Here is a 26,281-nt window from a genome sequence, read left to right on the forward strand (position 1 = left end):
GTAAAAATAAAATGAGGAACGAATAAAAATAAAGGCAGCTGAAAGAAAAGAGAAAGAGGAACGTTTAACAGCTTAAAATGCTTACAGACAGGCTGGAGAGCATACACACCATGACCAAGCACATGTCCCCAAAGGGTGCCCACCTCCTTCAGCTGCAACACTCAAGGCTAAAGCTGCAGGAGAGCATGAGGAACAGCTGGGAGGAACTGGAATATACCAGCAAGCTTCAGCTTTGGCTACAAGGACCAATGGTACGCCTGCTCTGCTCCTGCCACCCCGACTGCAGGGGCTCCCAGCTCTCCCACCGTCTTCCCTCAACCTTTAGTCAGTTGGAACAGAGTGGTTGGACAAACCCTATGAAATAACTGAGGAGGACAGAGCAGCTCGTTAAGGGCCTCATGCAATACGAAAGCAAAATTACAGCTCATCTCACTCAACCACACTTCCTTCCCTCAGATCTGCAACCTCCATCACCAGCAGGAAGCCCCACCAGCCTTCCCAGCTTCATCCGCCCCAGCCCACTCACTCCTGGCCTGGGGGCTGCTCTGAAGCATCCAGCTGTAGCCACCCAAGCTGGGGTGAGCACCCCAGCTCCCAGCTGGCTCATCCTCAGGCCCCATCCCCACCGTATCCTGCATCAGCTGCTCCAGTGCTCCCATCCCACTGCCAGCACTACTGTGTCGCTTTCCTGCTACACCTGGCTGTGAAGAAACCAAGCCAGAGCTCTGCTGTCTTCTTTAATAAAAGCATTAACCCATGGAGCATCCATTAGCGCACAAAAGTTTTTGCTGGCACTGCAATCTCTTTGCTTGCTGCAAAAATAAACCCAGCTCTGTAACTGTAACACAGCAGCAGGTGAACAGCATCAGGGTCTTATGATGCCTCAGGTCGCCCTGCCCATGGCAGGGGGTTGGAATGAGATGGTCTGTAAGGTCCCTTCCAACCCAAACCCGTCTCTGAGTCTGTGATAATGCAACATGGTGAGTCAACATCAGGTTGCTTGGAAGGGAAACCTACAAAGAAATTAGCAAAGCCTCACATTATCTTTAAAAAAAAAATCTACAGTCTCGTATGTTTTCTAAATGACTTCAATTAATAACTTTTACTGTAATGCCTTGAAGAGGTTAAGAGAAAGTTGACAGTGGCTGGTTCCTCTCTGCTCAGGGACGTGCTGCTGCAATTGCTTTGGAAGGAGTTATTGCAGCCGGCACAAGAAAATTTGAAGGCTGCTTAAATAAAGTTCCCCATGCAGCCCTGAGCTTTGCCACTGCGAGGACAGCGCCTGCATCCTCTGCCGTGCAAGGAGACCTCACTACTCCAGCATAAACATTTCAGAGCCCAACCCAGACCCTGAGGGGAGCCAGCTCTCCATCCTCTCCACACCCAAGGGCTGTCAATAGCTCTCAAAGGAACTAGTTTCCCCCACTACCAGCTTTGTGTGCCCACTGGGGTCTGGGATGGTCCCCAGCAGCACTGTGAAAGGTGAAAAGTGGGCAGAAAGAGTGGGTTTTGGGTGGGTCCCTTTCCCAGGTGCAGTGGGAGGGCTGCAAGACCCCTAGGTAGCCCAGGGAGTTGAGACCCAGCCCCCCAAGGCAAGATGCTGTGGGTTTGACCAGCATGAGTGGGACTGGCTGGGTTCTTGGGGGAACACGCCCTCCCACAGTTACCACTCTGACTTCCTCCTTCCTCCAGCAAGACAGAAATAGGAAGGAAAGATTGGGGTACATCGCAGAGCTCTGGATGCCTGGCTGCTTTTCCCAACCAAGCTTGAGAGGGTGAGACCATCCTCATCCCAGACCAAGCACGGGAAAGAGGTGAAGGCTGGATGCCAGGTGAGCACAGCATCTCTATTTTCTGTGCTTCTGTTCCTCCTTTCTGGGGGGGAAGGCAACCAGGCAACAAAGGGGTTATGTAGCTCTGGTGTTTCCAGGGAATTGTTTTGTCATTCCTGATCTAACTTTTGGCCACTCGAGTTCAGGGGGATTGGTGCAGTGTCCCTCCCACAGGTGGGTCAGTCTGTGCAGTCTTTGCAAAGGCAGCTTGCCTAGTCTGTAATGGTTTTGCTTCTGGAGGTAGCATTGAGCCTGGAACTGCAGGTGGCTGTTGTGGGGAGGGCGTCAGACCCCAAAAAACCCTTTCCTCACCACCCCGCGGGCTCAGAAAGCAGAGCAGAAAGGGAGCAGTGTGCTCCTCTCACGCCCTTACACATGGCACTGGGGAGAGCGGCATGGGCTGTGGGCCTGCCTGCAGCACCAGGGCTGGGGGCTGTGCCAGTCCCCTTCCTGGGACCCCCCTCTTCCTCGTGGGGTCTCACTCCCTGCCTGCAGGGTGTGGTGGGAAAGAGGGAACTGACGTGGCAGCATGGCGTGAGCATGGCAGGGACGGCAGCCTGAGGGGGTTCAGCACGGCGTCACCACCCATTGCAGAGACCTTCCTGGTTGTCCCTGCACCCCTGTGGGCCTGGGGAGAGTAGCTGGGAGTGGGAGTAAGAGCCTTGCTCTTCTCCTCCATACCTCTGTGTGCTGCACACATCAAATACTCCTCAGCCAAGTGACCCCGGGGAGAGCAGGTCCTTCCCAACATCTCAGTGGCTCTTGGATGCAGATGGAATGTAGGGCACACCCCAGATGACAGGGAAAAGCAGCCTGGCCCTCATTTTTGATGCTTTTCCCAATGTCACAGCCACAGCTCCCAGCCTCCTGGCAGGTGAGAAGCAAAGATGTGAACGTATGCAGTGACATCGTGCCCTGGGGCCAGCACGGACACTGGAACATGGCTGCTGCAAGGTGTGGGGAGGCCCTACATGGTGCTTTTTGCTATCACAGCTGTCACATCCTGCTTCACACAGTGGTTTTGCACTTTTCTGTTCTCATTCTGGTGCTGCTAGGAGTGATCTCAGTGTGCTGGAGAGCGTGGTGCCCCTGGACTACCCAGGGCAGGACAACCAGCTGGCAGCTCTTTCCCACCCAAGCAGGGCTTTGACCTAGGGAGACCCAGCAGCACAAATCCCCTCTTTCCCTCTCTCACAGGGCAGGGCAAGGGGCCCACAGGCACCCAGGGATCCTGGTGCTCAGAGCAAACGGATGCCACAGACTAGTTAGGGACTTGGTGCCCATAGGGGAGAGCTCACCCCGCAGATCTGTCCTCTGCAGGCACTGGAGGCTGCTGGAAGGAAAGATATATAAAATGTATTCATATTTCCTAAAATAGGACATGGGAATGTATATATTCTTTTTATATATTAAAAATAACATTCATATATTTTTATTTTTTATATTTGCCCTGTAATTTATATGTATTATATATACATGTATTATATATATATATATATATAAATATTTAAAAATACATATACACACACACTGAATGTGATACTCTGCATGGATGGGTAAGTCCTGTGTATGGCCACCTGCCTTGGTGGGATTTATCCACATCACACAACCAAGTGATGGAAGGAACAGCTCCAAGTCAAGTGACATCCGCACTCCCATTCTCAGTTTGCTCATTTCCCTTCTGTACTCAGGGTCTGGGATTGCCCAGTGTCATGGTTTGAGATAGCCCCAAAATCCAATTCCCTAGCTCCATCCCCCCTCCCCCATCTCAACCTAATGTGAGATGGGTTTTTCCAGACAAAACACATCAGACTCAAAGTGGGGGAAAGGGAATATATTACAATGACTGTACAAATAAATACCATATCACATTATATACACGATCACAACTATCTCTACCATGACTTATAGTATTTACAATGGATCAGATCTCTTCTCCCCTCCAAATAAAAGTCCAGGAGGGAAAGAAGGACAGATCCCTTCCAGTCCTTAAGCAGCAGCATCTTCTGAGGCAGCAGTCTGTCTGTCTTCTCCACATGCAGCAGCTGATAGCTGGATTTCTGCCAGCACTCACGAGGGAGGTATCCAAGCTCCCTCGGCCCCCTTGACACAGGCAAAGGGGTCTTCGTGGGCTTCGTAACCCCAGACAAGGTCGTTTCACCACGGTCATATCACGAAGACACAGGGGGGTCTTCGTGACGGTCTGGTATCTCTTGCAGGGCCTCTGTGCCCTGTCTCTCAGGCTGCCACCGTGGCAGCAGTGCGAGGGGGGAGCCAAGGTCAACTCCCCCCACATTCCATCTGGCCGTCCCGGTCCAGCTCCAGGACGCTCCGAGCTTCTCAGCTCCTCTCTCTCTCCGGTGCTGCATGTCCAAAACTCTTCTCCTTAATAGGAGTCCATCTCCCTCTTTTCTCAGAGGGATCTCAAAGGAGTTTTGGGGGGCTGGTACAGTCTTACCCACAGAACTCTGTCTCTTGGCTCTCCTTTCCTCAGCTCTCCTTCCACGAGTCCTTTCTCTGGTGCTGCATGTTGCTTCTGCTGCTCCTTCAGTTCAGGTCTTATCTCTGGCTCTCTGCCACCGTTTCTCTGGTCAGTCCCAGCTGCTGCTCTGGGCCCATGGAGAAAACATCTCCCGGCATAACTACAGACACTTAGTCCAGTCTAAGACTGTTCCAAGTCTCTGCAATCCCCCCAGCCGGGGCTGGGAGGGGGCCAGAGGCCCCAAGGGGCTCAGAGCCCCTTCCTCGTGGCTCTACAACATGGCCACCACTCCACAACAACCAAACTACAACCCATCTCTTCCGGTGAGCTTGTGATATGTTTACATTTTTGCAGGAGCGCCCATTGGGCAGAACTTCAAAACTTCCAGGGGTTTCCACCCCTTGGGGTCTACCACTTTTCTTAGCCTCTGGGGGAAAACAAGGTCCAAACCACGACACCCAGTTTGGAGAGGTGGGAAGGAGCAGCCACTGCTGGGTGTGGTACCTGACATCTCTGTCACTGCATGATGGTGATGCAGCACCAGTGATGCCTGGAGGAAATGCCCAGGAGCACTGACACTAGTGGCTCCTCACTGTTACAGGTGGATGGTGCAAACACCCCAGGAGTCCTGCCAGGATCCTGGACACGAGTGCATGTCCTCCTGTTTTGCAGGAGAACAGATGTTTAGCAAAGCACTGATGGGGAGTTGTGGCTAAGAGACTGCGACACTCATCTCTGCTGTTGAACACCCATTTTATCTATAGCAACAAGATCGCTGCTGGCATCAACACTTCCCCTTCAGCCCTATTTATAAATCCCAGCTTGCTGTTCATCCCAACAGCATCCCCCAGCACGCCCTGAGTGCTGGCGTGCTCCAGCTCTGAGCCCTGCCCACATACAGGACAGCACCCAGCTTTTAACTCATGCACCTTCCCTGAGGCCCCCTTCACATCTTCTGGCTCACAGACCCTTGGAGGGCATTTTGCCCTAAGAGAGATGCTCCACTGGTGGAGTACCCTGGAGGCTTCTGCAAAAGTCTCCTGCTGAAGCAGAGCCCTGATCCTGACCCACCCGAGATACGTGAGAGAAGATCAGAGCTCAGGGCCAAGGAGGACCCTGGTCCCGAGGTGCAGGCTTCTTCCCCTGATGCCACCATGCAGCCCTGGCCAGGAAGCAGAGCCTGGTGGCAATGTGTCCTGCCCTTAGATGGGGTGCTCGATCTCGGCACCCCATTCCCAACCCCAGGTTGAGGGTGGTTGTAAAGCTCTGCAATTCTGCTCCTTCACACCGGTGCAGGAGGATGGACTGTGTGCACCCCTCTGCTTGCCTGAATTTATGAAACAGAAGGGAAAAAAACCCAACATCACAGGCAGAGCACACCCAGGAGATGAGACCCAGGACTGGCAGTGACTGCTCAGGTCTGGGATGAGCCGGAGGGATCATTAAGGGGGTTGGAGGAAATGCTGCTGAGGCCCATGCTGGGGCTCTGCTTATGAGAGTCAGACCAAAAACCTGCTTTGCACTCCTCTGAATGCTGTAAAGAGGCAGACAAAGGCAGAAAGCCCTGTTTGTTCTCTTTGAGAGTAACCCTGCGTCACATATACACTCACCCACCCCCACACCAGGGCGTAATTTCCCTCCATGGCAGAACAGAAGAAATGTTGAGCTTCCTGCTGCTGCTCTCTCCTAGCAGCTGGGTGTGCTTCAGGATCTTGTGACAAGGGCAAGAAACCACTTTGGGGATGAAATAGGCATCCAAATCCAGGCCATGACATGAACCCTACATTGCAACACTTGATAGCAGCCAGCACTGGAGGTGTATTGAGGTTCCCACTTTGTTTCCTGGGTTTGGGAGCTTTTTTAATCCTGTTTTAGTTGGAAACTTGCTCTATTTTATGAGATGGGCCTGTAAGCAGGAAACTCCAACCTCCAGCAAGAATGAGGAGCTCACAGAGCTCTATTCCATCGCTGCCCCACACTTTGGCATGGCAGCAGGAATTAAACATTTGGAAACACTGGGCAGGTGGAATAGCAGGAGCTCACTAAATCTGTGGCTTTTGTTCCCACACCCTCTGTGAGAACTCCTGGCTTGTAGCCGAACTGGAGCCTAATTAGGCACATTTGGGGTGTCGATCACCAGGTGCTACAGGAAACAAGGGCGGAAGCCACTTTTCCCTCCTACAAGCTCAAACTGGCAGAATCTGGAGGTGATAGAAATGTGTTGGGACAGCTAAGCCCAGGGAGTGCATGTCACACAGACAGGGACGTTGCAGCTGTGACAATAAATGATGCCCTTAAAAACTTACCAAGGGGGACTGTGTTGGTGGAGAGGGACTTGCAGAGGATATCTTTGTGGAGAAGGGCTCTGTCCACCCACCATAGGATGGTCTTGCACCAGACAGGGCAGAGTGAGCTCCCAAGCCATGTCATCATGAGAGTTTGGCTGCATGGCCCCAGAGGTGCCTCTTGTTGGCTGTGCAGCTCTGTGGTGTTGGCTGTGGACCTCTGCCAGGGAGACTGGCTCCAGGGCAGGGTGGGCTTCCAGATGGCCCCTGCCATAATCAATGGTGGCCTCAGAGTCCTGGCACATCTCCAAGTCCATACCACAGCTGGGCATCAAACCTCACTGTGCCAACATTACCCACCAATCTACCTAGACCTTCTCTCTACAGTCAGGAGGAAACCAGACATTCTTTCAAGGCTGACCAATGTCATCCTAAGCTTGTCTGGTATCTTACAGAGGATAATGAGCTAAGACAGGACACCTTGACATCTCAGAAGGGGATCTGGGCAGTACTCACATGTCTCAGTGCTTTTTGAAGGTTTCCCTTGTTTTCTCATTTCCGTGTCACTCTGTGCTGTTTATACAGCAAGTTCACAGGAGGGCGTGATGGCAGGAGCTTAGGAGTGGTTATTTTCTTACTCAGGGCAGCATCAGAGCTGTTCTGAAACTGATGACCTGATTTCCAGACACTGTGTCTAGTACTGCTAAAAAGAGTGACATCTGTTGTTCCTTCATGCTTTCTTAGTCCTTTTTCTTCTTCTAACAAATTCCTCTTTTCTCACTTCCCCATGTGCATCCATGTTGCAAGGCCACCACACTATTACAGCAATGACAGAGAGCAGAAGAGAGGCGAATGATTCACACATGAGCGCTCACCAGGAGGAACCTGGCAACACCCCTCTTGGCTACTGCAAAAATTAACCCTGTCCTGGACGGAACTAGGACAGGTCACCACACCAGCAGGCTGGACCACATCACACAGCGTGAACCAGCCTCTCCGCTTACCCAGGAGAAGGGACTGTGGTGGAGACCCTTGCTTGTTAGAAACTTTCAGCAGGGAAACTCATATTAATTCACTACAAGAAATACTTAATTTCCTTGATGAATCAGTCAAATGTAAAGCAAGTTGTAACAGACTTTTTTTTTTTTCCCATGTAACAAGCACACCACGCTAGTTAATTAATAGAAATGGTCCTTTTGTTAATTTTAGTTCCAATTTCCATCCAAATATAGCTCGACACAGAAGTGGAAAAAACATCTAGTACGAAACTAGATGCAATGCTTGAGATTTTACATTGTTATGTAGATATAATTATATAGGGAGAAGAGTAATCTTATTGAGGGGTAACTCTATCAGGGCCTTTCAGTGCCTGAAAGGTACCTACAAGAAATCTGGAGAGGAACTTTTTACAAGGGCATGTAGTGATGGGACAAAGGGGAATTGGATTTAAAGTGACAGATAGTAGGTTTAGATTGGATATTACAAAGAAGTTCTTCCCTGTGAGGGTGGTGAAGCCCTGGTACAGGTTGGCCAAAGAAGCTGTGGCTGCCCCACTCCTGGAGCACATCCCAGGTGGTCACAGGAATGCTTTTGTCTTGCAGAAGATGCTGCGTGACCGTGGCCGCTGCCTCCAGCTGCCAGCAGTGACCTGGGTGCTGCTGCTGGTGACGACAGGTGAGCCCGACCTGCCTTCCCCCCAGCACCTTATGTGGGCAGTGAGACGGGGGGGAACCCAAGTGCGGCCCAACAGCAGTGGGAACACGGCATTGAGAGATGTGCAAGGGACAGATCCTGCACTTCCAGGGATCTGTCCCCCAGCTGAGGGACAGTGAGGCAGGTGAGGACCCTGTCAGGGCCCCCAGAATGGGTTTTATAGGTAGGGCAGGCTCAGGACAGCAAGAGTGCCTGGTGCTGGGTGTCTGAGCATCTGTGGCTGTTGCTGCTGCAGACCAGCCTTCCCCAAGTGCCCCCTATGCCCATTCTGTCTTCTTTCCATTTCAGCCTTTTCCATGGAGTGCCCCAAGATCAAGGCGGGGACGTGCAGGGACTGCATCCGGTCTGGTCCTGGCTGCGCCTGGTGCAAGAAGCTGGTAGGTCCATGTAGCCTGTCAAGATGTGAACCCCCAGCAGTAGCTAATAGGCAGCAGGATGGTCACCCTGCCGGCCTGGCTCTGCCTGGCTGCATTGTGGGAGTGTTTCCTGTCCTGTGTGGTGGATGGGGCCAGGAGGGACCTGACAGACACGATCTTTCTCCATCAATACCCATCAAAGCTTATCTTTTCTCCATCAATACCCTGGAGACCTGGCATGGGGGCTGGGTCATCTCTGAACATGCCTGTTCACCTCCTGCTCCTCTGATTTTTTTCCCTGCTGATGTTGCCACACACAGAATTTCACCAAAGCCGGCGAGCCGGACTCCATCCGCTGCGACACCATCGAGCAGCTGGAGCAGAGGGGGTGCCCACGCAATGAGATTGAGTTCCCAGTCAACGACATCAAAACAGCACAGGACCGTCCCTTAAGCAACGATGTGCAGCTGACTCCCCAGGAGGTGCGCCTGAAACTGAGGATAGGTACGCTCTGCCTGGTGTTCCCGACACCCTGGCACTCGCGGGCTGTCCAGCGTGCCCAACACCCTTCCGCTCGCCCCCAGACTTAGCTGGGACACAGCAACATTGTCCCAAAGGCTGCATTTCCGCCTCTTTTCTTCCCAAAGAGAAGAGGGGTGGGTGATGGCACGAGATGGCACAACACGGCAGCTGATCCCAGCATCCCTGTCCCGCAGGCCAGCCTGCTGTGTTCGAGGCAAAGTTTCGCCGTGCCATGGGGTATCCCATTGATCTCTACTACCTCATGGACCTCTCCTACTCCATGCTGGATGATCTGCAGAAGGTGAAGAAGCTGGGAGGGGAGCTGCTCAGAGCACTGGAGAGCACCACCCCTTCTCGACGCATTGGTGAGCCTGTCTCTGGCCTGGCACAGCTGTTTGCTGCTGGGAAGAGCTGCGGGGCTGGAGGGGGATGAGGGCACTGGGCAGTGGATGTCCTCTGCCCGGCTGAAGAGTGTGCCAGGGCAAGGGACATGGACACGTACACTGTGGCCAGCAGATTGTCTGTGCCCTGTGTCCTCTCCCTGAAACTACAGTCTGGCTGCCGTAGGGTTTGGCTCCTTTGTGGACAAGACGGTGCTGCCCTTTGTCAACACACACCCTGAGAAGCTGCAGAACCCCTGCCCCAACAAGGACAAGCAGTGCCAGCCTCCCTTCGCCTTCAAGCACATCCTGTCACTGACCGACAATGCCAAGCAGTTTGAGAACGAAGTGGGGAAGCAGTTCATCTCAGGGAACTTGGACGCCCCAGAGGGGGGGCTGGATGCCATGATGCAGGCAGCAGTGTGTGGGGTGAGTCCCTATGGCCGCCCTGCTCAGCCATGGGGGCTGCGACCCACACACAGGCTGGCTCTCAGGAGGTGGCTCTGCCCCTCTCCAGCTGGGCTCTGGAAGCCCATGGTGTGTGAGTTCTGATTTGGCAGCAGGGCAGGTTACTCCGGGGAGCGCAAGAGAGCATCTTACCCCAGAGCTTCCTGACCCTGATCTCCTGTTACCCACCTTTCCTGTGCCCCCTGCCCCGTGCTGTGGCTGACATGAGACTTTGGCAAGGGCCACACCACGCCCACTGGCACTGTCCTCCCAGCCCCACTCAGGGACAGGGGCCATTCTCTGTGCCACTTGCAGGACCTGATAGGCTGGCGCAATGTGACCCGCTTGCTGGTGTATGCCACTGATGACGGCTTCCACTTCGCCGGCGATGGCAAGCTTGCGGGCATCCTGACCCCCAACGATGGCCAGTGCCACTTGGAGGACAACATGTACAAAAGGAGCAACGAGTTCGTAAGTACCTGGGGGCTGCTCAGCGTCTCCACACCCTCAGGCAGAAAAAAAATTGTCATGTAAAAAACCCCTGTTGCAGAGGCCAGAACGTCACCATAGTCACCGTAATTTGGGCTGCCGTACCCAAACTGTCCACTCTTCTGCTAGTGGGGGAGATAGTGCTGAGTCTGGTATCCCTCTCCCCACCCAGGACTACCCATCTGTTGGCCAGCTGGTCCAGAAACTTGCCGAAAACAACATTCAGCCCATCTTTGCTGTCACCAGTAGGATGGTGGATGTTTACAAGGTGAGGATATTTCAGATGGTCCAAGTGCCTCCATTCCCTTCCCAAGAGGACGGGCACAGTGTCCTCCTGCCACTGTCTCCTGCTCCGCTGTCACGTGGCAGGGAATGCTCACCTCTTTGCTCTCCACTGGCAGAAACTCAGTGAGATGATCCCAAAGTCAGCAGTGGGAGAGCTGAACGAGGACTCCAGCAATATCATTGAACTCATCCAGGTGGCCTACAATGTAAGTGCTGGAGTTCCCACCTTTCCAATGCTATCACTTGCATTTCCAGAACCACTTCAGGCAGCTGAGATCCCGGCCTGGGGTGCTCCCTGCCCCTTTTCTCTGGGCTGGAGGGAACCCTGACCTGCAACCCCACACCCCCTTGCTCTGGTCTCCTTTTGGATTGGTGGCACTTTCTCCACCATTTTCCCACAGAACCTGTCCTCACTGATCATCCTGGAACATTCCACCCTGCCAGATGTCCTGGACGTCAAATATGACTCCAAATGCAGTAATAACCAGGACACCATGGATGGAGCAAGAGGCCAGTGCGACAATGTCAAGATCAACGATGAGGTATGTGCTCTTGTACTAGGAGCACCCCACAGCTTGCACAGTTCCTGATGCCCATCCTGTTTAATGACAGGAACCCTGGCTGCTGTTACAGGCTTTCTGTCTACATTAATTTAATACCAAGAGTGTCCAAAATGCTGTGGGATGAGGGGGATCCTCCGTTGTCCTGGATGTGCATGTCCTCAGCCTAGGGCTGATACCATCCTCTGATAGCTGGGCTTCTGGCCTTTCTCTATCTTACTCTGCACTTTCTAGGTCATCTTCAAAGTGAAGGTCACAGCCAAGGAGTGCATCCAAAGCCAGTCCTTCACCATCCGGCCCCTGGGCTTCACAGACACCCTCACTGTCCACGTGGACAGCAACTGTGACTGCCACTGTGACGAGCAGCCCAACCCGGCTGCCTGCAGTGGTCAGGGCAGCATCGTCTGTGGGATCTGCAGGTGTGTGCACCACCCAAAACACTATTTCAAATGCTGCCAGATCTGGGGAGCTGCTGGGAGAGAGATGTTGAGCCAAGCCAGGGCCTGGGCTCTGCACCTTTGCACAAATTTTTTTATTTGGGGAAGTGGATTCATGCATTCCCCTTGGAACTCTACCCTGCATTCACAGAGGCAGGGGACACAATGAGCTGCCACTTCTGTTGGTGGAGCCTCTGCTGCTTTCCCAAGGACGTCCATCCATACAACTATGCAACCATCCATCCCAATATCAAAGCATCCACCAACCTACCTAGTGAGCAGACACAGGTTTCTGTAGAAATATCTCAAAATGACACTTCTGGGCTGCAGTTCACTTAAGGCTTTTAGTATAATTATTTCTTCATGGCCCCTCGGTGACAGGGAGAGGAGGAGATTGGGTTTCCTCAGGAAATACTCAGATCTCCTTGGCAAGGTTTGGAAATTATAAGAATAATTTCCGGGCAACCATTTGGTGTTGTGAGTATGACGGGGGGAAAAGCAGCATTTCTGAGGTTTCCTCCCAGTCAGCCACCCTGCTGCAGCATGGATTTAGCACCAACATGCTAACCAACGCTGGTTTTCTGTGGGGCTGTCCCAGATTTGCTCTGCTGCGGTAGAGGTCTGGGCCCCGTGCATGTCCCACGGCATTTCGGGTGGCCGCTGACCTGAGCTCACTCCTCCCCTTTGGCGGCAGCTGCAACCCAGACTACACGGGGAAGAACTGCGAGTGTGACACCAAAGGCAAAACCAGCAAGGAGCTGGAGGGCAGCTGCCGGAAGGACAACAGCTCACTGATCTGCTCGGGGCTGGGGGACTGTGTGTGCGGGCAGTGCGTCTGCCACACCAGCGACGTGCCCGGCAGGGAGATCTACGGCACCTACTGCGAGTGCGACAGCACGAACTGCGAGTTCCACAACGGCTTCCCCTGCGGCGGCCCAGGTGAGGCGCTGTTTAGAAGAATTAAATGCCTTTTCATGTCATAACCTGAGGGCATGGGTTTGAGGCTGCTGGGTCCCACCACGCCAGCCCGGAGGACCTCCTTGAGCATCTCGTGGAGGGTGGCATGGCGAGCGCAGGGTGGGTGATGCTCTCCAGGCACAGGCAGAGGGAGGGTCACCTGGATGGCTGCAGAATCGAAAAGGTCTTCCCCCCCCAGAACGCGGGAAATGCTACTGCGGGCAGTGCATCTGCGAGCCTGGGTACCAGGGCAGTGCCTGCCAGTGCCGTCAGTCGACAGAGGATTGCCTGAACGCCAACAAGAACGTGTGCAGCCTCCGCGGGACCTGCCTCTGCAACCGCTGCCAATGCCGGGGCGGGTACCAGCCCCCCTTCTGCCAGGAATGCCCAGGCTGCACTTCCCCCTGTGGCAGATACGTGTGAGTGACGCGCACGGAGAGGGCACAGGGGCAGCAGAGATCCCCAGTATCCCAGGCAGGGGCAGGCAAGCCCTGCCTGCTCCTGGGTAGAGCCCAGCTGCGGCCAAAGCCAGGTGAGTGGGTCTGTGCCCCTGCAAATGTGAGCTGTGGCTGCTTGTTTTGCAGCTCCTGTGTGGAGTGCAAGGCCTTCGGGAGCGGCCCCTTTGAGAAGAACTGCTCCCAGGCCTGCCCCAACATCCGGAAGTCCGAGAAGCTGATCGAGGGCAGTAGGAAATGCAGGGAGAAGGATTCCCAGAACTGCTGGATGTCCTTCCATATGTTCCAGGAGGATGGTGACGATATATACACTGTCTACATCGAACCTGAAAAAGGTACCCCAGCCCCGCTTCCCCTGCCCTGCCACAGGCAGGCTGCCAGCCCTGTCACGGCAGCCTTGCTGCTTCACCTTGCTGCAGCCCAACGTGGTCTGCCTGCCCCGCAGAGTGCCCGGAGCCTCCCAACATCGCGCTCATTGTGGGTGGCACCATCGCTGGCGTGGTCCTCATTGGCCTGGTGGTCCTGCTCATCTGGCGGTGCCTGACAGAGCTGTTTGACCGCCGGGAATACCGCCGGTTTGAGAAGGAGAAGTCCAAAGCCAAGTGGAATGACGTAAGAGAGCCCGTCTGTGGCACTGGGGTGTGCTGGGATGGTCGTGTATCCTGGGGTGGGGACAGCAGGAGGGGACATCCTTCCCAGAGGTAGCCAGGTAGAGCTGAGCCCTCCCCACTGGCCTGTTGTTCAGACCAGCTGCAGTTTGGAGGGGGCTAAACAGCCTGTGGGCTCTTCTGCCAGTGCTGTCTGTGCCCATGGCACTGGGAGGTGTTGGGCAGGTAACACAGCACAACACAAGCCTCTCACTTCTCTCCCTCCAGGCTGATAATCCCCTCTTCAAGAGTGCCACCACCACTGTTGTCAACCCCAGGTTTAACGAATAAGGCAATGCCTGGCAGCACTGGGACCCACCGTTAAATAAGGAAATGCCAAGCTAAAGAAACCTCAAACTAAGGAAATCTTAAACTAAGGCTCCCACCTCCTCTTCTTTATCCTATGGTTTGTTCCCTTCTTCCACGTCAGGTGCTGGCTGAGGCACTGTGCTATGCCAGTGTCCTGGCCTAGTGCTCGATGGTTGGGTTAGTGGGGATGGGAGAAGGGAACAGACACAGCTTTGCTGGGGATGGGACTGCAGAGCAGGCCTCACCATGGGAACATGCAGCAGCTCCTGGACTGGTCACTGGCTGTCTCATCTCCTGTTGACAACTTTGCCTTCTACCAGGAGTCTTAAACACCCAGCCCCAAAGCCAGCTGAGCTCACAGAGTGCTTCCAGCTTTGACTTTGAGCTGGGATTTCAAAACTGCCATGTCTCTTCTGCTCCAGCAGGATCTGCTCCTAGGCTGCTCCGTGCCCTCCCCTGCTGAACTGGTTTCCAGCACTATGCACTGGTTTCCAGAGAAATCACTGCTGAGTAGGATGTGGAGGGTCCTCCAGGCTGGCAGTCTGCTCTGGAGGCTGCAGTGATGCAATGTGCCCTAAGGGCTAGTAAGCACCTGTACCTAGGGATGAAGAGCAGCTGGGGAACACGCACTGAATCTTTTTCCCAAATCATCAACTGTTTCCTGATGTGCTCCTCTCAGGCCTACCTCAGGCTAGGTTCTGCTTGGGCTCCTGCATGCCTGGCTTGCCTCCATAATGCCTTGAAGTCCTCTGCACAGCAAGGAGGTGAAAGAGCCACTGTTTGATCTATGAAACCTTGGCACTGAGCAGCTGAAAAATTCTGTGCAGATTGGAGCTCAGACACAGCTTCTTCCACCACCCCTCAGGGCATGATCTTCTCCCTGCTCTTTGAGTTGGTCAGACATACCAAGAGCCAGATGTGCAAAACACCTGGCAGTGCCTGGAGCACCTCCCGCTCAGCACTTATCCCAACCACACACAGCAGCCAATTGCTCTCACATTGTGGGGTTGCTCCTGTGAAACAGCGGTACAGTTCCTTATTTGCTTTCAGTTTGGGATTGATTTGCATATGGTTGTATTGTGTCACGTCTTCATTTGCTCTCTGAAGGGGTTTAACGTGAATAAAGATTTAATATATAAAGTTGTCAGAGACTGAAACGGTTAATGATTTATGCATTCTAGGATTGTCAAGGGACTTTTGCAGACTTCTGCAGGACTTTTGCATTATACCTCTGATGGACAATCAAAGCCCATTCCCCCCCCCCCGCCAATCTTGAAAGGCTGGAAAAACCCTTTTGCCAGACCCCTCACAGAAACTCAGCACAGACCCAGGACGTGCTGGAGGCTCGTGGCATGGCCTGTGACACTAACCATGGATATAGTAACTCATAACTTCTTTGAGTGTGGAGGCTTCCCTCCTTCACCCCCAACGGATCAAGGCCACCACTTCAACTGACAGACATGGAAGCTGCAACTACCAGGTTCCATCTCTGGACCCCGTGGGCGGTGACTATTGACATCTTTCCACTCTCAGCTTTTCTTTCCCTTACTCTCCCTTACCCTTATCCTGTCTTTCCTTTCTCTCCCTTCTGCATTTTCCCCCCAGGGTTTATGCCTATGATAGATAATATAGATGACAACACCCAAAATGCTAACATACCTGTTAAAACAAAATTGTTAAAATAAACCCTACCTATATATGTTTTCAGACACCGATTATTCAGTGTCATTTCACTCTAATTCACTCCAAGGGAATTATTGATAAGAACCTGGTTTACCCCCCTCCCCTTTTTCTGGGGCAGGTCATAACAAAAGTAAATACATCTGTCCTTCTAAGAATTAGGTGCAAGGGCAGCAGCTGAAGTGTTCATTGGAGAAACTACAGCCACACCCTGTCATTGCTGCCACCATCTCCTATGGGTACAGTGCCTTGGAAAGATGCTGGCCAGAGAAACAAGCTGTCTTCTACACTAATTTGCCATCTATGCCCTGCAAGGTGCTCCCTTGCAAGCCAAAACCGACTCACTGAACGATGCAGAGCAGTTCTTGTCCCTGCCCACTTGCTGGCAGCTGTATGTAAACCACCTCAAACAAGAGTGACTGTGCTGCCTCAAATCAGGGGTTTATTTTGGCCATTTTGTTGTTCTTCAACAGTGACTGTGAGGGTCTAGGGCAAGGTGTGAAGAAGGAAAGTGTGCCTGATACTCCTTCCAGCACTATCCCAGCCTGCTGCTATTTTTTGGCTTGAGGACCCCCAAGATGTTGGCTTGATTTTGGTAAGAGCAGCAATCTGCAGTATGGGCTGGCACACACCGATCAGGTCATAAAATCATGGAATCACTAAGGCTGGGAAAAATGGTCATTGAGTCTAACTGTTAACCCAGCACTGCCAGGTCCACCAGTAAACCATATCCCTAAGCGCTACATCTACACACCACAGCACTTGGGAGCAGGCTGCCAAGATGAGGCAGACACACACCTGGGCCCCTGGACAGGCTCCCTGAGCACTCTGTGCCCTGATGGGCTCCTCTCACCTGGGCAGAGGGAGAGAGACCAAACTGCTTCTGAGGGGCTGGAGCAGCTGCCAAGCCACATCCCAAGAGAAACAACATCATCCAGCTGAGCTGACAGCCCATGCCTTTGCTTTTATTACAAGAAGCTCCCCTTACGTTTCAGCCACTTGTGTGCCAAAGGGAAAATTTCTAATATTCTTCAGGTAACGGGACCAGCCCCACAAGTTTTCCACACAGAAGTCCGAGTTCCGTGCCAGACGCTTGATCAGCAGGTAGGTGCCAGCCAGTCCTGCCACTCCCATGACAAAGATCCCTCGATTAATTACCTGCGAGTGCAAAGGGAAACCTCAACATCATCAGAGGTTTGCTCCTACCCTGCAGCACCAAGCGAAGTCGTCACACCTGCTCCCACCTGGCGATATCCCACCACCAGAACTCCCCTGGCATCTGAGCAGTGCTGGCGTGCAGGATGCTCCCGAGGGCACCCTTCACCAACCTTTTTCTGCCATTTCCAGCGCTGAAGTGCCTCATGGTAGCGAATTCTGGTGAAAGTCACCTGGGAGGGTTGCAGGAGCGTTGTCACCACCACAAAGGCAGCCAGAAGGAGCTGGTGGCAGCCCAGGCAGTGGGGACACACTGGCCTTACCATGGTGTACAGCGGGACAATAGTGGAAGGCATGAGGGCGTGGAGAAAGTTGTCTACGTGCTTCCGGAAAATGAACCACGTTGAATTCACGTGCTCACGCATCTGCAACAGAGCAACAGTCATGCCTTTGCCAGGAATTTTGGCAGAGCTCCCCCGCGCTTTGCTAGCTCTTCTACTGCCTGTCCTAGAGGTCACACAGAGCCTCCCTAGCCCCAGTGGCATTCCCAAGGAGCTCTGAGGCTAAAGTCTGCCAGGGTGAGAGCCCAAACAGAGTCTTGCAGGGATCTTGCCTGCTGTGTGCATCCTAAGAGTACTGCTGTGTGCACGGCCCGTGGGACCACAGGTCCGTGTGCCTACCTCCACGTAGTTGTACATGGCTAAGTCTGAAATCGCATGGTCATCTGGTACCCTCAGTCTGGAGAACTCAGGGAGGCAGGCACCTGGCAGAAGAAAGCAACAGTTCACAGGCTGCAGGTATCCAGCTGCCCTCATCCTCAGATAGGTGTTCCTCTGCTCTCGCTCCTCCCCAGCCACCTCACTCACCAAGGTCGTTGTGGAACTGGTCCATTAATTCATCAAAGACCAGACAGTCTTCAAAACCCTGGGAGGAAAATTAGGGGGTTAATAGGCATAAGGAGCCACATGTTCATGAGAAGTGCTCCCATGAATGCTTAGCTAGCGTAGCTTTTGGTCCCACTAACTACAGCCTCAGGTGGGAGTCTTATTCCAGGCCACTCTGCCAGGGGTCTTGAAAGAAATCCAGGGGATTGCCTTTCCCAGTAGCCTTTACCCCCTCCCACACAGTCCTCTGCCTCATGAGAAGGTAGCATCACTGCCCTGTCCCCTCTCCTCCCCAGGAGGACACCCTGACTGGAGCTCAACACCTGCCAATGCAGAGGACATCAGGCTGTGGGACAGGCCAGCCCACGAACTCTGTGGACCTACACACTAAAACCAGGCAATTGTGGGTGAAAAGAGTGGGGACCCCACTAACACGGACCAGGGCCAGCCCTGAACCTACCGCATTCATGCCCTGTCCGTAGAAGGGCACAACAGCATGCGCAGCATCTCCCATCAGCACGCACCGGGAAGCGAGGTGGTAGGAAGAGCACTTCACAGATACCATGGCCTGGGCTGGCAGCACGAAGTAGTCATGCTTCAGCTCTTGCCTTCAGGCAAAACAACAGATACTTCACTTGTGGGACCACAAGAGAGAAGAAGTGCAAGTCATGCCACGTCCCGGCTCAGGAAGGCACTGTCAGCTTTGGGATGCAAAACCCAAACCCATGTCCTAGGCTATTTGTGCTGGGAAAAATGTGGGAGCCAGGTAATCTATTTCATTAACTTTCTCCCTATGGACCAAAGGTTTTGTCTGCAGGTTTCAAGCTCTGCACACAATTTGAGTGTTGACATCTTGGTCCTCTTACTGTGAGCAGTGGTGGACGTTGGTCGTTGTAGGAAGGATATACCAGAGAATATCTCAGTTTCTGAGTTAATATGAAGTCCTGCAATAAGTCTTAAGAGGAAAGAAAACTGCCAAACACAGCTGAGACCATTGATATAATCCAAAAAAAGCCCATCCCATAACAGATAGCTGTGTTGCAAAGCAGAAGCATTAATAGTGTGAGCTGGAGCTTCCACTGTGTGTGGAGGCTTCCCTCTCAGCAGGAAAATGAGGATGTACTGAACAGAGACACAGACATCAGAACATGTACTGGAAAGGCCGGTCCTGGTCCCCACTGCCATCAGGGCCCCCAGGAGGGGTGGGATGCTCCAGCTCTGTGCTGTTGCCCTTGTGCCATTTGTCCAGCAGTGAGAGAGTCCACATAGGGGGATCCATCACAACCCCATCACCAGGGCCCGAGGCTAAGTGATTTGTTCCCTGGCTTCACACCACTGTGTTGATGAGAGAGAAGGGGAGATGAGAACACTTACTCTCCGATGAGGGGGATGGCATCTGGGAAGTAGGTCTGGAAAAAGCCCAGCACTTGGTCCCCCGTCGTGAGCTTCTCAAATTCCTCAAAGGGCATGAAGAGTGTGCAGGTGAAGGACTTGTCCTGCCAGCCGGGGAGGAAGGTCAGTAAGAAGTTCAGAGACCACAGAGAGCATGTGGCACGTGGAGCAGCAGCTCATTGCCCAGCCTGTCACCTGGCAATAGCAGTGACCCACTGGAGAGGAAAAGGACGAGTGCCCGGCCACCCCCTTTCCCATGGTGGGCTTGCCCACGCTCAGGGCAGGCAGGGGGCAGGTAGAACCAGACGGTGTGTGACTGGCCAGCCTGGGCCTGGCACACTGTCCTGGTGCTCCTGGTATCCAGCTGCAGAGGGCTGTTTTGGGGGGTTTGGGTGGGCTCAGACGCGTGGGCAGGGAGAGGTGTCACAGGTACCTGCTCAGCTCAGGAGGCAGGACTGGCTCCACCTCAGGCTGTGAAAGGGGTGGGTGTCCCTCCTGGCACCTTCTCTGAACAGGAGCCAGCAGCGTGCCCAGGTGGCCAAGAAGACCAATGGCATCCTGGTCTGTATCAGGAACAGTGTGGCAGAAGGACCAGGAAAGTGATTCCTCCCCCGTACTTGGCACTGGTGAGGCCACCCCTGGAGTGCTGTGTCCAGCTCTGGGTTCCTCAGTTCAGGAAGGACATTGAGGGGCTGGAGCAGGTCCAGAGAAGGGCAACAAGGCTTGTGAAGGATCTGGAGCACAAGCCCTATGAAAAGAGGCTGAGGGAGCTGGGGCTGTTCAGCCTGGAGAAGAGGAGGCTCAGGGGAGACCTTCTCGTTCCCTACAACTACCTGAGGGGAGGGTGTAGCCAGGTGGAGGTTGGGCTCTTCTCCCAGGCAACCAGCGACAGGAGAGGATGTAGTCTTAAGCTGTGCCAGGGCAGGTTTAGATTGGACATTAGGAAGAATTTCTTCACAGAAAGGGTGATTAGGTATTGGAATGGGCTGCCCAGGGAGGTGGTAAAGTCAGCGTCCCTGAAGGTGTTTAAGGAAACCTGGAAGTGGCATCAGTGCCATGAACTAGTTGACATGGTTGTGTTTGGTCATAGGTTGGACTGAACGATTTCAGAGGTCTTTTCCAACCTAATTGATCCTGTGAGTCTGTTATTCTGTGATTTTTGGCCCTCCCAATCCCGGCCACCACAGCCAGTTCATCCCCACCAGCTCCATCCTGTGCCCCAAGAGAGCATGGCCATGGGTTATCACCATGTTGGGCAGTGCAATCATCATGAAGGTGTTCCTCGGCCAGATATGGAGGTAGTTTGGTTCCATGGCAAACTGAAAGAGAAGAGAAAATCACCTTGTATCCTTGACACCAATTCCCATTCTTTGTACCATGAGAAGACACAACAACTACAGGGCCCCTGTCTGGTACCTGATGCTTCAGGGAGACGCATGGGAAGAGGAAAGGGTAAGAAATATGGGAAAAATGGAAAAAAATCTGCTGCTCTGCAGTTGCTGATACCCTTTCAGACATGTTCCCATACCCTCAGGACCTCTCAGAGCTAGAGTTAACCCCAATGCTCCAGGACAGGCTCTCTAGGATTTTTGCAGCCAGCTGCCAACCTCTGGAAGAGGAAGAGATCCCTGCCTTCTCCCAGGAAAGGTTTAACCCCTTTCCTGAACCCCAGGTAAGAAATTAGTTTCTCTAAAGCTGTTCTAGCAGAGCCACCATGAGAAGGGGGCAGGGTGTCCAAGCTGCAAAGGTCACAGCAGCCTCTGGGGCAGGCACACTTACATCTCCATCTTTGGGAGGGATGGTCAGCTCCATGTAGCCATGAGGAATGTACTGCTGACTGTAGTTAAAGCGCGTTTGCCTCATGAACTGTTTTCTGACTGTTGAGAAGGCTCCATCACAGCCCACAATGAGGTCATAGGTGACTTCCAAGGTCTGCTGGTCAGATCTGAAAGCAAAGAGAGTCCCTTGGATCAATCTGATCTTTAAGATCCTTTCCAACTCTAACCATTCTATGATTTTATGATTAATCTTGCTGTAACTCCAGGACAGCTCAGCACCTTTTGCAAAATGACTGGGTCACCTCCAGCGTTATTAATCTTCTGGGGCGAGGGAAGATTGGCTTTCATGGCCTGGGAAGCTCAGAGTTAGGACAAATAATTATCCTGTAGGTTATCAAAAGCATAACTCTGCCAGCTGTACCCAACAATGCAGCAGACAGCCTTGGGGTAACACTGCTGAGCCTGCATGCCCAGGTGGGTTGGGTCATGACCAGAACTTCACCTAACTATGAAACAAGGTCACAGAATTACAGAATGATTTGGGTTGGAAGGAACCTAAAAGCTCATCTCGTTCCAACCCCCTGCCATGGGCAGGGACACCTTACACACACACACACACTAGTTTCAACACTAAGATTGCTCAATTGTTTGAGGTTGTATGAATGATTAAGCAGAAACTAACTGACCACAACACTTGATCCCACGCTTGCCCAGGGATTACCTTTTTATGGATAGCATCCCCAACTCTGCATTGCACTCCACAAGCTTGTGTCCAAAGTACAGCTTAGTGTTGGAGTACTTCTCAGCAGCTGTGAAAAGAAAAGACAACTTAATGTAGAGGGGTTTACTGTCACTCCAAAAATATTTCCAAGAGATCCCTAAATTATAGGGGGTTTTGCCATTACAGGAAATAATTTGCTGGATGAGTGAGGGCCAGCAGGCAGGGCACACTGGGACTGATCAGCTATGGTAAAAACTATTTAAAAAATGCAAAGACTCCTGCAAAGATTTCTTTCTTCCTCAAAATGACATGAGTCATTGACTACTTTCTACCATCACTCCACTGAATTTCAGGATGGGATGAGGTGCCTGCAGTTAATGGGGAAGCGCTGGAAATTTGGCCTGTTCCGATTATATACTTGCCCATAGTGCTCCAATTTCTATTTGTCTCTGTACAATCAGGAGCCATGGAAAATGCCACAAAGCATGACAAGGACGAGGAGGCATGTCCTGCTTTAGCTGGGAAACGGCACAGGTTTTCTTCTTAAAAACACGGCTAGTTCATGTTTGCACTTTCTGAGAGCCAGGTAAGGGAGCTTAGGGCCCAAAATCTGCTGGTTATGGGGCAAAGCCAAAATCCTCAGGGAAAAGGGTGTAGAAATATTTGCAAACAGAAGTGACAACCTACCTGTCAGCAGCTCTTTGTTTAAGTTTGCTCTGTCCACAGACAGAATGTACTGCAAGGCAAACAAACAGGGGGTTCAGAAGGTTTTGCTGAGTTTTGCTCTGCACGGCCAGACAGAAAACCCTCCCCCCTTCAAACAGCCCCACTGAACCCAGGGGTCACGCAATCCCCTTCCTGCATCCTCCCCAAGAGCATGAGCCCCAGACTGCCCATGACACAGAGGCACAAATGCCAGACACAGGCCCCCTGTGCCCTGCAAAGCATCTTCAGTACCTGGTTCTTCTTCCCATAAGGGATAGAGTACTTTTTCCCTGAAGGTGTGTGTATCCTCCTTGCCTGCATGGGAATGCCCTTGGACACAATCTGAAACATAAGAGAACACTTCTGGCTAAAAGTGTGGGGTTTTAACACAAGTTACCAAGCATCACCCCCCTCCTCAGGCACTGCACTTGAGGAAGAATGGGGTGCTCTCTGCTCCTACCTTTCCATGTGCTTATCCAAGTCACCAGGGAAAATTTTACAGGGCTGTCACACCAAGTCACTACAGTTTACTGAGGTTACTCACAAGCTCATTCTCATAAAAATCAGGGGGAAATTATTTTTTGATAGAAGGGACATGAAAAATCCCAGGGTGCTGGACAGGGCAGGGGGTGACAGACGAATTACATCCTGGGACTGGGATATGTGTTGTCAAAGCTTGGGCTCCTCTGCAGAGATCCAGGGGCGAGGACATCCCATCACTACCAACAGCTGGATGTAAAATGGTAGCCAGCACCTTGCAGAATGAAGGTTTTGTGGGAGAATTTGGACATGTCAGTGCAGAAACCAGACCCCTTTATTGCATCCTGCTTTAGGACATCAGCTCTTTTGGGAGTCAGTCTACTCCTGCCCTGTTTGCCCTCACCTCCGGGAGGAAGGAGAGCATGGAAGGGAGGTAAACACTGGTAGGTGTTGCCTGAGTGTTTGGTGTCCTGGGGAAGCACCCACTGCCAGGAGCAGAGCCCAGCTGCCTGGGGCTGGGTGCTGCCTCCAGGCTGGGGGAGATCCTGCTGGCAGCTGTGCCATGGAGCAGGGGAGAGCCAGGCTGCAGGCATGCAGTGGAAGAGGTCTGCCTGGGAGAGGTCTACCTGGGAGACATCTACTTCCACCCTCATGAAAGCAGAGCTACCTCTGCATGCTTGAGGAGCAGAAGAGAGCCTGTCCATCGCCAGCTGAAGTCAAGAGTGTTCTAACCACAGAGAGCCCACCACCAACAGGATCTGCCAGGGTACCTGCTCCTCCATCCCCACAGCTCGGAGGGCTTGGCGTCCTCTGTGAGATAGGGCCAAGTTAATGCTTCTGCCACGGGCAAAGCTGGCCACTCGGATGTCTGCGTGGGAAGAACAGTTGGTTATGGAGGCACTGACACCACAGCCTGGTCTGGGCAGCATCTCCAAACCCCCTGCAGCAACCGCAGGAGAGGCAGTGGGGAGTCCCCATCCTCCCGTTCTGGGTGCAGAGAGGGCAAGTGTCAAAAGGCACATTTAGGTGTTGGGCTGAGCGGCTTCTGGGCCACCTTTAGCCCGGGAGAAGCAGCTGCAGCCCAGTGCTGCAAAGGGAATGCTGGATCCTGACAGCTCCCCAGAGTGCCAAGGGGCCCCTTATCATTAAGAACCATTTCCCCTCTAAATGCAGAGGGCTGAGCGATGAATGCCTGGCAGGTTCTGCTGAGACCCCACAGACTGACACTTTCTGGGACATTGGCAGGTCACCTTCTTCACTCCTGTTCGGATAGAAATGTCTGGGTACCAGCCTGTTCCTCCTCAGAATTGCCTCACTCAGCCTTCCCAGATTGCCTGGCCAGTGCAGGGGGCAGAGCCTCCTCATGCATCTCACCGTAAGCAATGGGCCAAAACCTGGAGTACAGCAGTAAAATCCATCCAACTCAGAAGGCAATCAGAGGCTTTTTGAACCTGTGGAACTTCTAGCAACTGTGAGCCATGCAGCAGAACTGCCCGTCCTGATGTCTATCAGAGCAGGAGGAGTTTCCACAGAGATCACGTGTCAGCAGCGGCTTCTCCTTCCCTTCACTGCATGCCTGAGTTTCACCTTCCATGGTGTCGTTTTCACCTGCTGCTTGACTTGCCACCTCTGCCCAGGTTCTCTTTGTCTGCCAGCTGACAGATACTGAAGGTGAATGATTTCTCTGCCTTTCAGCCAGCACCTTGGCTCTAAGTCATGATTTCTCTGTTGTGGCACCCTGAGGACTTGGAGGCTTCCTGAGAGCACTCCATCTCTCCTTCTGGTACAGCTCTGGACTATAATGCTTCCTGCAGAGACTAAGTTTGAAAGGTGAGGATTTGAATCAATATTTAAGCCAAGGACATAAAAAGGGCATTGTTTTAGTAGCTGAAGGGTGGGTTCTCTCCACACAAGGCAACATACTTCAAATAAGTGCTCCCCCCCCCCCCCCCCAGGACCTAAAGGGAAGAGTGAAAAGAATATCCCCAAACTGTCACACTTTCAGATTTCTTTTTTTCCTGTGGTTTCAGTGAGCTCACACAGTAATGATCAGGCTGAGCTTACCTTCTCTGGCTTCGTAAACATCAACATGGAAACCTCGTCTAGCAAAGAAACAGGCATTTAATGCGCCCACCTACAAGAGAAGGACCAGGAATGGTGGATGAAGTATTCCACAGGTCACTACTGAGATGCATCAAGGGAAAGCAGTGATCAGGGGATGCAGCTCAACATGTACAGGTAAGTCCTTTGACCAGGAGCCTTAGAGGACTTTTTGCTGAAGAGCAGTCCTCTGGCAGATCTGATGTGTCTGCAAAGTCTCCAAGACCAAAGCCACCCATCAAAACTCTTCATATGAAGTCATATCAAGCTCAGGCTTGTTTACACACAGTGACTGAGTGCAGCAGGGTTAATCTCTTCAGCCAGAGATAGCAGGAGCTGGTACAGGCAAGCTCACTGCTCCTCTCTGGACTGTGTGTTTATCTTCCTCAATAGAATTCTGGGTGCTGCAGCATTCCCTTGGGAACACATTGGGGGAGAACAGCACGAATATGTCCTGTTTGTTATTTAAATCAATTTTTCTTGTTTATTTCCATCACTAATTGCTGTCAGAACTACAGACTCTTATGTCATCACTCTTTTCCAAGAAGCTAATGTCCAAAAAGTCAAGAGAGAGATGTTAGGTGCTGCAATGCTCCATGCTATCATAGGATCATAGACTCACAGAAAGGGTTGGGTTAGGAAGGGACCCTAAAGACCATCTCATTCCAACCCCCTGCCATGAGCAGGGACACCTTCCACTAGACCAGGTTACTCAGAGCCCCATCCAGCCTGGCCTTTAGAGTCAGACCACTATGCAAGTAGCAGGGGATGAAAACCATTCCCAAACAAAAGTGGGCAGAGGAAGGCATTTCCTTTTAGCCTGGCATTTACTGAGTCTCAGTCCTTGCAAAGCATTTCACACTGGTGACTTGGTTACAGCTAGAAACAGCCAAGGGGCAGGGGGATCTGGTGGCCCATCAAGGCCTGTTATTTAATGTACCTGGGCACCATTGCTCCACCACCACTCAAACCCCTTCCTCAGAGAAAAGGACAAGAGCCTCCCACAGCAGGAACAAAACCAGCCCCTTTCCGACGCCCCATCATCTCACAGAGGAATGATTTCAAGACAAACATCCAACCACGCTCAGGCAGTGCTTTTACAATCCCAGCTCCCTGGCAAACACAGTCATGCAGCAGCTAAAGGGCATTTCCTACCAGGCCACCTCCGACAACAGCAACTCTCTTCCCGTGTGGGTCACAGGGCTCCATCACCAGGGCAGCCCCTGGGCC

General features: G+C 52.6%; 2 protein-coding genes across 3 annotated transcripts; one reads left to right on the forward strand and one right to left on the reverse strand.

The window, feature by feature from the left end:
* The first annotated feature begins 1,662 nt into the window (after positions 1-1,662).
* ITGB2 (integrin subunit beta 2) lies at positions 1,663-15,300 on the forward strand. The gene is made up of 16 exons (XM_027752009.2): positions 1,663-1,832; positions 8,201-8,273; positions 8,601-8,689; positions 8,989-9,172; positions 9,385-9,555; positions 9,758-9,999; positions 10,333-10,488; positions 10,679-10,774; positions 10,908-10,997; positions 11,193-11,333; positions 11,586-11,770; positions 12,483-12,727; positions 12,945-13,164; positions 13,330-13,535; positions 13,646-13,812; positions 14,076-15,300. The coding sequence occupies exons 2-16, from the start codon at positions 8,204-8,206 to the stop codon at positions 14,136-14,138; spliced, it is 2,325 nt and encodes a 774-aa protein (XP_027607810.2). The 5' UTR covers positions 1,663-1,832; positions 8,201-8,203; the 3' UTR covers positions 14,139-15,300.
* A 1,475-nt stretch (positions 15,301-16,775) lies between these two features.
* KMO (kynurenine 3-monooxygenase) lies at positions 16,776-26,281 on the reverse strand. 2 transcript variants are annotated; one of them, XM_027752022.2, is made up of 15 exons: positions 26,207-26,281; positions 25,016-25,085; positions 23,722-23,819; positions 22,724-22,813; positions 22,454-22,502; positions 21,767-21,854; positions 21,047-21,212; positions 20,515-20,586; positions 19,250-19,371; positions 18,336-18,483; positions 17,858-17,915; positions 17,672-17,754; positions 17,315-17,416; positions 17,165-17,224; positions 16,776-16,994 (listed from the first exon to the last, which is right to left on the reverse strand). In XM_027752022.2, the coding sequence occupies exons 1-15, from the start codon at positions 26,258-26,260 to the stop codon at positions 16,821-16,823; spliced, it is 1,434 nt and encodes a 477-aa protein (XP_027607823.1). In that variant the 5' UTR covers positions 26,261-26,281; the 3' UTR covers positions 16,776-16,820. The 2 variants fall into 2 exon arrangements, with proteins under 2 accessions (XP_027607823.1, XP_039237301.1); XM_039381367.1 differs by lacking the exons at positions 25,016-25,085; positions 26,207-26,281 and having other exon boundaries at positions 23,722-24,887.

This window comes from Pipra filicauda, unplaced genomic scaffold (assembly GCF_003945595.2).
Source record: "Pipra filicauda isolate LSUMZ 115617 unplaced genomic scaffold, ASM394559v2 scaffold21_size4447388_pilon, whole genome shotgun sequence".
NCBI lineage: Eukaryota > Metazoa > Chordata > Aves > Passeriformes > Pipridae > Pipra > Pipra filicauda.

Bases quoted from the DNA above. Each gene is read 5' to 3' on its own strand.
- ITGB2 (XM_027752009.2), top strand. From the start codon at position 8,204: ATGCTGCGTGACCGTGGCCGCTGCCTCCAGCTGCCAGCAGTGACCTGG. The intron at 10,489-10,678 runs GTAAGTACCTGG...CTCCCCACCCAG, and splicing joins ACAAAAGGAGCAACGAGTTC to GACTACCCATCTGTTGGCCA. The intron at 11,334-11,585 runs GTATGTGCTCTT...TGCACTTTCTAG, and splicing joins ATGTCAAGATCAACGATGAG to GTCATCTTCAAAGTGAAGGT.
- KMO (XM_039381367.1), bottom strand. From the start codon at position 23,973: ATGTGCCTTTTGACACTTGCCCTCTCTGCACCCAGAACGGGAGGATGG. The intron at 22,503-22,723 runs GTACTGAAGATG...TTTGCCTTGCAG, and splicing joins CTTATGGGAAGAAGAACCAG to TACATTCTGTCTGTGGACAG. The intron at 17,916-18,335 runs GTAGGTTCAGGG...TTTTCCTCCCAG, and splicing joins ACGGACAGGGCATGAATGCG to GGTTTTGAAGACTGTCTGGT.